We start from the raw sequence: 12,530 nt of genomic DNA, 5'->3' as shown, positions 1-12,530 counted from the left end.
AGTGATACCCGAGGTTTTTATGGATTTCGTCCGCATGGCTTAGTCACAAACATATACACTTTACTATAATGTTTATTCTCCACGCGGTTTGACAGAACAAAACATCATAATGTATTGATTCGTTTGGCAATGAGTGGCTTAAATATAGAAACTGTGTTAACATAATTTTGCAAGCCTATGGATAATGTTAGCAACCAGGTTGCAGTAAAGAGCTTACATGAGTAAGTTCACGCTATCGCGATTGCGTTGGAGGCATGGTTGGAGGTGATTATGCACTCAGGCGCCGACGCGCCCGCCGCGCAGTCCCGGCTCAATTTAACGCCATTTGCAGAACGACGCGCCGACCTTAACTGCCAATTAATAGCACCTATTTAGCTCCCGGTAATTTAAGGACATTATAAAAACCCCAGTGAAATTATCGCGAATTTGTCTGCCATTTTGATTATTTGTTTAAAAATGGCTTTACAGTGGTCCTATTTTTGTTAGTCCACCTATTCAATAATATTTCCAATGAGAAGACCCCAGAAGGAGGATATCGTGACCTGTTACATAATAAGATTTTGGTCGATTTTACTGAAACGTTCTGAGTGAAAAACAAACATCAGGATAATCACCAAAATGTTTTTCTTGGCTTGGGGTGAGCGATTTCAGCAGTACAAACAAGCATAACAGAGCACATCTTCTTATTAATGCGTTTCTCAAATGATATTTGCCTTCGATAATCAAATAGGGAACAAGTGAAAGGCATACCTTAGCCGGCGTAAACCTAATCATTGAAAACTAACAGTAAGCGAGGGAGCATCGGCCATGCACAGTCGAGATATGTTTGACTTGCTACGTTTGTATTCCTCCACTGTTTGTGATTGAGACTACGGCGAATAATCTGCCTTGATTTTAAAGGAATATATGTTGGCTTTCGTATGCTCCATCCTCTTAGACCGGTTTTCTTTGTTCGTAAATTTAATATTGAACTTTTCAATTGTTTGCCGCTCGGTTCTCCTATCTATTTTATTTGTTTGAGTGTTGTCTGACTGTTATTGCATTTCAATTGACAAATAACTGTTCATTATTTGTTTTGTAATTTGATAGACGTTGGGGCAGAAAGTCTTCCTATCGACAATGAGCATTAAGTTTCATTCGTAAAGTGCTAAATTTTACCTGGTTTAATGGCATATCAAGCGGCTTGAGTGACGTTGAATAGATAGCGAGGCCACAACAATAAGTGAAATGCGCGGTAAAAACCAAGTTTGAAGTGACTCCGCAGAAGCGGGAGTATAGTGACGTCACGGGTCCGGTAAACATTGCATACAAATCAGCGCAGTGGCCGACTTTCCGCGAAACTTTGCGAAATTAACTTTGATCGCGTTTTAATACCAGCGCTTGCGTGGTAAAGTATTAAATCTCAATTTATATCCGAGCCGTCTTTATCCAACTAGTTTATGAATTCGTTTTAAAGTTAACCCATTAAGTTACCGTTGCTCTTACAGAATATTTTTATGAGAAACCCAGGTATTATTATTAAGTGGTAACTTTATTTTTGAATTCAATAAATAGCAGATAAAATTGGATTTATAAATAATTTATAAAATAACCTAAATACGTATAAAATTCATAATTATGTCCCTGTAATTATTAATAGGTTTGACTTTGAATTTTAAGTTCCAGGTCGGCGGGTTTCAAATGTTCTTCTGTTTTGCCTAGGAATGGACTGTGTCGGATGCCGAAACTGGGCGCTGGAGGAGTCGGCTTGTTCACCATGAACTGAAAACATACAAAAATATTACTTGGTCAATTGAAAAACACAATTTTCTTTCCAATAAATAGAGTATTGAAATTGAAAAAAATAAATAAAGTAATTTAAAAATGAACTTGAATAAATCGAATAGATTTTCTCAATAACATTTTATTAATGTCATCAGTTTGTTATTGTGGCTGTCTCTAAATCAAGTATAATAGTTACAAAGTACTGACTATTAGATACGAATAAAATAAATGCGTGATTTATTTGTCTGGCTTCTGACGGGTATTTACAACAGCTATACAAATAAAATGATAAAATAACAACTATTGATTTTGTCTCGCGGCCAGCTTTACATATTGTGCAATTGTGTAAATATTTTTGTTAATTTTGGTTCTCCATTCTCATATTCTCACCTGGAGCTTATTGCCCCAGACTTCTCGTATGAGAATAAAAATTGCCTTAATAAGCTTTTCTTGGTTGTCAAAAATATTTTTCAACTATTTGCTTTGAAGATCAATATATCACAAAACGTCATCGTCAGTCCGTTACGATTAAACACAATTTGAAAATCAATTAGCTACGATTTGTTAAGAGCTATTTCAATCACTACTATACCATTAGGTATTATAACACATGCCAGACTTCTTACCATTTTGTCACAGTAAATATTAGGTGCTGGTGTCTCCTCGACTTCCTTGACAGACCTGAAGGCTGGACCCATGGAGTACGCAGGCTTCCTCCTCAAGACGTAGTTGTGATTAGGGTTGTGCTCCCCTGGGCCAGGGGTAGTGGACTTTGAAATTGGCTCTGGCTTACTGGCGAATGTGTATGCGGGGGCTTTACTGCATTTTTGGAAAAGAAAAATAAAAATCCATCGTTAAATTCTAGGCACGTAGACAAAGATAAAAAACGTTATTAGAAAAGTAATTAAGTAGAATATAATAGCTTTTAGTTTAAAAAATTAAGGCATTTTTAATTTTAATTTAAAACGTCCTAAGGTCATGGATAAAACAATTGCTAGCTTAAGGAAAATTAATAACAGACAGGTGTTTAATATTACTTCTGTAATCCCAATTTTAATTAAAGGGTTTAATCTAAAAATTGCCACTTAGTAGTAGATTAACAGGGCGAGCCTGGTGAATAGCATGTGAATACTGTACTCGTCAATAACTCTTTTTGGAGAACATGATTTTTTAAACTGACTGAGCCTTTGCTTTAGTTAACAATGTCTAGAGATCTATAACTTCTCATATATTTCAACTGTGAAAGAAATAACATTTTTTTAAGGTAAAGGCACGTGATCTAAAACCTAAATTATTAAGCAAAGTTATCAATAAGATTCAGATTCAAGTAACTATTCCATGTTTACGTCACAATATAGTTTGTGTGTCTACAGACTAAGTTGCAGATCAGTTGGGAACACGAACTATCAAGCCGATTTGATCACGGTCGTGTTGTTCCGTATGCTTAGTTGCTTAGTTAACAACAACAGATCTATAATTAAGTCAGCAATAGCCAAGTACTAAGAACATAATACTACCAAGCATACATCGCTTGAGATCCCCAGATTAACCAGTAAATAGAGTTGTATTTTCCAACAAATCCATTAGAAAGTGTAAGCTGCAGTATAATGTGTGAAATCTCTTTATTAGATTGGTTTTCCGTAATTTTGGTGCGATATAACTACAATTTAGGCCAATTGTCGCTGTCTTTGGTGGCTTTCGTATGGTCTACGAGCGACGGCTTTTTCTAGTTCTTTACATAAGGCTCTTTCTTTTTTCTTTACATAAGGTTTCTATAAATAATGGAGTTTCAGCTAGATATTTGTGAAACCATATTTACTGGAGAAAGATTTTTAAATCGCTTAATTTTATCAATCTAGTGCAGAGTGATTCGTACCATGAATCAGATTTTAAACTGAACAATGGTCACAAATCCAGAGTAAAAGAGCATTTTTTATTTGCAAAATATCTCGTGTCTATTTCGGTGAACTTAAATCGAACGTGCGTATGATATTCCCATTCAAATCTAACTAAAATTCGGACACTGCTGTGGGCGAGTAAACCTGCTGTATTTCATTCGCAACGTGAAAAATCATCGGTAGTGCTGGTGTACAAAACTAGTCAAAAATATCACCTTCGACGGTATCCTACTCGTAGCTTTTGCTAGTTCGTCACTTGTGAATAAGTGCTTGATTTAATTCTAATGTCTGCTTACGCTTTCGGTATCGGAGGGCAGTACATATTAGGTGGAGGAGTCCACGTGTCAAAGGGCTGGTATGGCGGCTTCGATGCAGGTCGCATGCTGTATGCTGGCGGACGTTTCACTTGAGCCATCATATTAGGAGTATGCGCACTGGGTCCAGGCACTTTAAATTTTGCCCCGGGAGGTTCGAGTTGAGGAGACATTGTCCCTCCTGGTATACTGTGACCACCTGGAATATTCGAAAATTAAAAATATTTCTGCAAAATTGCTGAAACGAATTTTATGTTATGCGACGCCCCATTTGGTGTGTTTTGGTAATATCACATCAGCGGATCCCCGTGCTATGGACCTAAATTAGGATGTGCACAGCGCGTTGTTTAACATGCCTTCACATACGCTATAAACATTCTGGAAAATATCCGAGCATACGGCCGTAAACACGCTTAAAATTGAACATTGGATTAATGGCCGCTGCAGCACAAACGCTAATAAAGCTAGGGCCGTTAATATTTTAAATGGCTAAATGACATTTGAGAAATAAAGAAGAATTATTACCTTTTTCGCTTATGCCTCTAACGTTGAACATGGGAGCATTCGGCGAGATAGCACTGGTGTGGAGGGGTTTCAAAACTCGTCCGAAGGTGTAAGCTGGTGAGCGTTTTATTTTTGAATACCCTTTCCCACCTGACAATTCAAAAGTTTAACTTACAGAATCAATTCAAGAACATAACAACATAAGACAGAGAAGTGAATAGAATATGTATTATGTGCAATTAATTCCATAGAGCATTATTTCCATTAATGGCTGTGAATTATGACAAAACACTAAACCATCTAATATACCCATATATTTATCGTATATCGATGAGAAGTTCAGTAGCTGATGTTATAAGTATTATTAGGATAAATGTTCATGCTATTAATATATATCTGAACTATTGTAATGTCATTTATTTTTTGTTTCGGTTATAATATGGACTAATGGTCTTTTAAATGAAAGTGTGGTTTGATCAATATAATGACATTATTGTTTTAATATAAGGGAGTTGCACCATTTAACTATAACGATAAGCAAGCCATAGCCAGCCGTGAGATTGCTACCCATTGGTCAAATCGTTGATCTGACAACTAAAAATTGTACGGTTTTGGCATCGATATATATGTACTACGTACTAGATAGAACGTTCCGAACAAAAAGCTTACCACACTGAACTGCACTGCAGACTATGCAGTGCCCAAAATGGCAAATCAGAGCGATTTTGACACCTGCGTCAGATGGATGTCTATGAAACGACAATTATAAAATAGCAGCGTTTTACCTGAAATAAAACGCATATTAAATACTTACCTTATTTGAAGCTTACTAGTTTGAGATAGGCACCTACGTGTTTTCCGCTTTTATCTCCGTCCTTTTCTACCCCATATCTTGCATCTCTCTCGCACATCGACCAGTTTCACTCCCCACCAGGCAGGAGGCGACGAGTGTTCTCGGCGGCCACAGTTCGTCATTGAGTCGAAAACACCAGGCAGAATTAGTGTAAGCTTCAAATAAGGTAAGTATTTAATATGCGTTTTATTTCAGGTAAAACGCTGCTATTAAATTCTTGACCGTTATTTGAAGCTTACTAGTTTGAGACGTGTTTGTTATCGCCTGGTGGAAGTGGACGCCAATGTGAGCAAAAGCACAATGAAATTGTGTATGTAAATAGGTACTTAGGTACACGAGTAATCACATCAGTAAGTATGTGTATTGCGTCCTGGAATACTAATGTAATAAAAGTTAACTGGTACTGGTACTCAGCTACATCCTGTTAGACTGGAAGCCGACCCCAACATAGTTGGGAAAGGCTCGGAGGATGAGTAATAAAAATTAAAAGAGAGATGCAAGAACAAAAGCAAAATTGATTTCATTTTCTAATAGTAATTAACAAAAATATTGCGATACTTCTTAATAACAATAGTAACAAAAATATAGACATTAATCAGCTGGATTAATTAAATAATCGAGATAACTTGCTACTTCTATTTAGTGGGTATCTTTCTCTTCTGTAAAAATGAGCAAATGTATTGCCTGATCGCCAATTACCCTTGGCTAATATATCGTCCAAAGGTATATTGTCAACACAGATTTTGACGCTACCGCCGAGTGGAAGCTTCCTGGGGTTGTAGTTATTCCTGCCTCTTTTAACAATGTCTTAATCCAAATAATATAATCCGCAATCATCGTTCGGGTGCCTGCCTTTGGTTGGCCTCTAACGGATATAAATAAATTTAAGGAATTAGCCGATGTCCGTCTATCTTCTAACAAGGCTTTAGTCTTTCTGACCCAATACACTGGACTTAGATTTATATTTTCCTGATTATCCATCAAACAACAACCCGACTGCCTATGACTATGACTGTCGGTCTTAGAGCCAAAGACTGGCCATAAGATTAAATTATCTTTGTTGTTTTTGAAATGTTCTGGGTCTATTGCAAGCAAGGAAAGATCATGGACTCGCCTTTCCGAAACAAGCTAGCAAAAGAAAGAGCAGCAGTGTGCCTGGAAGTTGCAAAAGGATTATTCTTGTCTACGTTTACTGCACTTAAGTAGGTTACCAATTGGTCAATATTCCAGATGGACGGCTTCCCGGGGAACAGGTTTGCTCAGCGCTATTGATTTTAAAATGTGTCCGACTAGAACGTGTGAACCTAGCTCTCCAGTGGTTTCTGCATTGCATAGTGTAGCTATAACTGACTTGTGTAATAAAATAGTATTGTATGCTAGTTTATTTACTATGTGTAAGTCCGCAAAAAAAATTGGGTAAGTATAGGTCCAAATAGGGATTCAAGGATTCATAGGATCCAATTTCATACTTTTCGCCCCAATTTAACCATCGACTCCAAGCTGATTGATAAGTCTTGCGTGTGGATTGAAGAAGACTTCAGTCGGAGAGACTCCTTGTCCCTTCCCCCCCTCCCCATTTCCTTGACCTTGGCAGGGGGTATCCCCGTTGCTGTGTCTATCGGTTTCTGCTCGAGGTTCATCAGTGTGTGTGGTAATGATCGGGACTTCAAATCTGCTCGCCAAAATACCTGGTGCCACCGAAGGAACTACTATGAGATTAACTCCCGTTCCTGAATTGAGATGACTGAGGACCTACGGTATAAGGTAAGGTGGCGGTAATACCCATGCTAGCGGGTAAGTCCAAACTTGAGAAAAAGGGCATCGTGGAACCCCGCTTTCGGGTCCTTCAGTTCTAGGGGCACGTAGTACACAACTATGTATCCCTGGGCTCGCTTCGAGGCAAATAGGTCCACTGCTGATACAAGATGCCCCTCCGGTGGAGGTTTGTGTCGGGAGAGATGGTCTGCATGACTGTTGAATAGGGCTGGTATATGATTCACGACGTGATAGATTTGATACAGCTCGAGATAACTGAATACTTTGTACGTCAAGTTCGGTAGGCTCCTTGATCGAGTGCCACCTTGATTTCTTAGATATGACACTACAGTCCCATTTTTGCATTGAAAAATGGCTGTTGATCTCCTTAGCAACTCGCCGTGATTATCCAGTTAATACTGCAAGCATCTCTTTCAGATCGCAGTGAAAGCCTTTTTCTCTCTTGTTCCATGAACCCATTACGGGCGTTCCGTTCAGTTGTGCCCCCATCCTACATCGGAGGCGTCCGTGGTTATAAGGTGACAGGGAAGTGGCGTATGAATATCCAAGGTTTGGTGGCAGCTGACCAGCCACCACTTTAGATCTGCTAAGGCATCTGCTGGTAGGTTCAACATTGCTATACTCCATTCACCGAGCCGCGAGCCCACAATGTAACCAAAGAATGACACTTTTCAAAATGGTGGGTATAACCCGACCGATGACAAAAACGTCACATTTTTATGTAAAATGTTCTTAGTATCTGTGGTCTTCAATTAAGTAGGGTTCTATGTATGACAGTCAAGACTTCTAGGTTCCTTTTACATGTAAACGATTTACTACATATTTAATTAAAATTAAGAAAACAATTTACGGCATTTATTATATTTGATTTCAAATAAGTTTGAAAAGATTGCATTGCAAGATTAGACATCGTTCTAAAATATAATTTCTAATGTTGTCAGTATATTACTTTCGTAGTTATTTTTATAAAATATGATCATTACTTCAATCGTGACTTATAAGAACCCTTTTTATGGTTTGTTCACCGTTTGGCTCACGGTTCCATGAATAGGGTAGGTATAGATTGCTGTTCAACACTGCATTGAGGAAAATGAGGAGAGCCCGGTAATGCAGTCTGCCGTATGGGACAACAAAAACTTGCGAAGTTTAAAAGTCCTATCAAGCTATGCAGGTCTTCTAAGTTTGTCGTGCTGTTTGTCACGTAGTGCGTTTTGTCATTATCTTGTTGATAATGCTTGCGATTTATTCACTTGCCATCCAAAACGTGGTGCAAATGATCCCAAAGTAGGCGAATATATCTTGGTGAGCCACCAGAAAATCGAGGTACACAATTATAAGTAACCCTTGAGTTTTCAAAGTTTGAGCCACCCAATTGGTCACTGTGGCGAAGGTCTTGGGTGCCGTGCTTAAGCCAAATGGTAGGCACGTAATCTGAAGCAGTCTTCTTCTGTATACTAGTCGAAGAACATGTCTGTGACCTTCGGCTAACGGAAGGTAGAAGTAAGCCTGGGCGAGATCCACTTGCACAGTCATTCGTCTTTCTGAAGAAACTTTAGCACGCGAAAAACATTTATTAAACTGAAGGGTTCCGTAATTATGAACTTGTTGAGAACCTTGACGTTGAGTATTGGACGGTTCTTTCCGTCGCCTTTCGGGCACAAGAAACATATTGGAAAGAAAGCTGGCAGAATTTGCAGCTATCAATAGAATTTTTTGTTTTATCATTTGGGATATGACGACATCCATCTCTTTGGACTCTCTGGTCAAATCTGGCATTATCTATCAAAGGTGGCTTTTGGCCAATGGTATCCGATACCCAGTTATTATTTTTGACAAGAAAGGCGGAGCTCCCATTTCTTTCCATTGGTCTTGATATAATGTTAGGCAACCCGCCTCGAAAGTCATAACTTACGTGCCTTGTTGGACGCATCAAAGTCCGCCTGCGGTCCTGGACGCTTTGTTTCGTCTGTTGGACATGGTTCTTATTGTAATTTACTCGTGATGTCCCAAGGGAGCCTTTAGAGTTTGCGTCACACGCCATTCAGCGTGAGTGTGATTACCATTTCCCTTCGAGGGAAGGTTATAATGGCGACTCTTCGAAAGTCGATCCAAATAGCCACCCTGCGAGGGTAGATTGCAATGATGGTACGACCCGCAACATGCATGATTGGTACCCTGCGAGGGTCCGTGATAATGAGCCGACCCCTGCGGGGGGTGGCTAGTATACTTACTGGTCCCTGCTTTGTAATGATGCTGCGACTCGCAAAATGCAAGATTGGTACCCTGCGCGGGTCCGTGATAATGAAACGACCCCTGTGGGGGGTGGCTAGTATACTTACTGGTCCCCACTTTGTAATGATGCTGCGTCTCGCAACATGCAAGATTGGTACCCTGCGCGGGTCCGTGAAAATGAGCCAACCCCTGCGGGGGGTGGCTAACATACTTACTGGCAGTCCTAGGCGGAGCGTACCAAGTCTTTCAAGGCCGACAAGCATCACACGCCGAGATAATGAGCCGACCCCTACGGGGTGGCTAACAGACTTACTGGCAGTCCGAGGGAGCGTACCAAGTCTTTCAAGGCCGAAAAGCATCACACGCCGAGATAATGAGCCGACCCCTACGGGGGGTGGCTAACATACTTACTGGCAGTCCTAGGCGGAGCGTACCAAGTCTTTCAAGGCCGAAAAGCATCACACGCCGAGATAATGAGCCGACCCCTACGGGGGGTGGCTAACAGACTTACTGGCAGTCCGAAGGGAGCGTACCAAGTCTTTCAAGGCCGAAAACCATCACGCGCCGTGATAATGAGCCGACCCCCATGGGGGGTGGCTAACATCAGACAGACTTACTGGTAGTCCGAGGGGAGCGTACCAAGTCTTTCAAGGCCGAAAAGCTTTCTTGACACCATCAGCCCTCTTCAAGTGCGGTAGTGATCAGTCCGAACTAAGGAGATGCTGGTTGGACCGCACCTCACACCATTCTTTTTTGTCAAACCGTTGAACGCCTTGCAGGATTGAACTAGGGCCACAGGTGCCTTAGGAACTTCGGGCTTGCTTTCTTTTCCATAGTCACGTGCACGGGCTGTGGTAGCTTTATTATTTACCGCATCTGTATTTGCTTTATAAGTCACTTATTCTGAAAACAAATTACTGAAAAAAAAAAAAAAGTACACGGAAGAAACTCGTGACAAAAAAGGGGTAGATGTACAAAATATTAACACTTGATTTCGCAAAATCGAATATCGAACGGTAAAACCGTTAACAAATTGTATAAAATAATATAAACTCACCTGTGTTCTGCGAGAGCACTGAGTTTATTTTTCAACGAAATACTACAGCGGTTGGTTAGACCAACCTTCTCGGGCGGAAAACAAGACGCCAATGACGAACTGTGGCCGCCGAGAACACTCGTCGCCTCCTGCCTGGTGGGGAGTGAAACTGGTCGATGTGCGAGAGAGATGCAAGATATGGGGTAGAAAAGGACGGAGATAAAAGCGGAAAACACGTAGGTGCCTATCTCAAACTAGTAAGCTTCAAATAACGGTCAAGAATTTAATAGAAAATACATATCAAGATATAAACTTACACATATAAACTATTCGAGAGTCAAGTTAGTAAAATTACACGTTGTTCATGCTATTACAACGCTTGTATATCATACTTTTCATTTATAATTCAATTTTACAAATATGCATTAATTTGTTCCCGCCCGCCATCTTAAATTATGGATTAAGAAAATCGTGCAGAAACAGATGTGCCATAAAACTGGCAGTAGGTAAAATATCAATGAAAACAGACTTCACTTTGTCATGGTATGTTCTTACTTTCAAGAAAAAATAATTAAATTCGCGAAAATTTGTGATAGCCCTCTTAAGAAAAAAAACATCGTAATTAATATTAAAAACTCTAAAAATAAGTTCCTGGTTTTAATATATTACATGATTTTGCAATCAATTAGGTATAAATAAACTTTTTGGTATATTACAAGATTTTGAATTCACTTAGATATAAACTTTTTGAGTAATGAAAAATGTAGGCAAAATACGAGCGACACTTCAGCAATTAACATCAATGAGGATAACTACATGTCACAATACGTCAACGAGATGTCAACAGACGACATAAGCGGTAAATTATTTGTATGGATGTTCTTGTCTATCGCTAGAATATATGTCAATGGGTTTTGGTTATAGTTAAATGGTTTAACTCACCGTGAGCCTTATTCAAGTAAGAGGTCGTAATTGGATGAAAAAAAATTAAGAATGGAGATATCATAGGGTTACTCGGGAGAAATGAGAAAGCAGACAGGAAAATGTTCTACCAGACATTTCTGGAACTTCATAATGATCTGGTCCAGGCGTGCCTTGTTCTTGCGATATGGGACCGTTGCGTATTGTTGGCTTACACGGCACCTGCTTCACAATCCTTGTTCTGCAGTCATACCCAAACGGCATGTTGTATTATCAAAATATAAAACGTGTCCACAAAACGATATCAAATAAACGTAATGAAATAAACTTTTTTGCAACAATAATATTAAGGCCCGTCAATATCGAAAACTGACGTAATTGTGTGTCAAAAACAGTTGTTTCCAGCCAGCTATATAATAATACTAGCTGTTGCCCGCGACTTCGTCTGCGTGGGTAATTTGGGATTGTCAAAATACTACTTATGCCGTAGCGTAGGTGTATTCTTTTACATATCAATATAATTAGGATTACTACTTAGCAGCAGCACGGGTTGATCAATCAAGGTGGTGTCGACGGTGTGTGACTATTTATCTAAACAAAAGAAGTAAAGTTTGTGACGTTGAGGAAATCTCTGGATCTAGTCAACCGATTTGAAATTTTGAAACAAAGGTCTGACAAAGTTGTCATTTGTACATTTTCTGCAGCTGCTGCAACAAATCAGGAGCCAGAAAGTCTGTCAAAAAGTTTTACTTACCATGGATAACGCGGTGTCTAGTTCACTGGGTTGAAGAGATCAGGGCATAGGCACTCCAAGTAAACATTGGTACTCAAAAAGATTCGGTTTGACTGGAAGCCAACACCCACACAATTGAGGAATAGCTGGGTGGATGATGACTGAGTCATCAGGCAAGCGCATAGTTTCACTACTTGTATTTCGGGGATTTTCTGTGCACTCACTCACTATGTTATGTTGGAAATCCACCGAAATGTTTGCATTAGTTCACGATCAGGTAAAGTATACGTCCGAGAGAGTAAGTCCAATTCGTGTGTTGGCACTTCCAAGATTTTCAAAATGTACGCTCGCAATTTGTCATTTCTTGGTGGAGCCAGCAGATCAGAAGAAACATAAGTACTGTGTATACTGTGCGTCACTACTGCACAACGGTAAAATTTCGTCTTTATAAATAGCACAAACGTTCGCTCTCTTGCGGAGGACGTTTAAATACCATATT

General features: G+C 39.6%; 1 protein-coding gene across 1 annotated transcript; it reads right to left on the bottom strand.

Moving 5' to 3' along the window:
- Positions 1-1,512: 1,512 nt before the first annotated feature.
- Positions 1,513-11,672, bottom strand: LOC110381133 (protein CIMAP1D). Its single transcript, XM_021341340.3, has 5 exons — positions 11,430-11,672; positions 4,502-4,630; positions 3,959-4,175; positions 2,391-2,583; positions 1,513-1,761 (listed from the first exon to the last, which is right to left on the bottom strand). The coding sequence occupies exons 1-5, from the start codon at positions 11,560-11,562 to the stop codon at positions 1,633-1,635; spliced, it is 801 nt and encodes a 266-aa protein (XP_021197015.3). The 5' UTR covers positions 11,563-11,672; the 3' UTR covers positions 1,513-1,632.
- Positions 11,673-12,530: the final 858 nt, after the last annotated feature.

This window comes from Helicoverpa armigera, chromosome 3 (assembly GCF_030705265.1).
Source record: "Helicoverpa armigera isolate CAAS_96S chromosome 3, ASM3070526v1, whole genome shotgun sequence".
NCBI classification, from domain to species: Eukaryota; Metazoa; Arthropoda; class Insecta; order Lepidoptera; family Noctuidae; genus Helicoverpa; species Helicoverpa armigera.
Note: the sequence above shows the minus strand (reverse complement) of the source record. Positions and strands in the feature narration are given on the sequence as shown.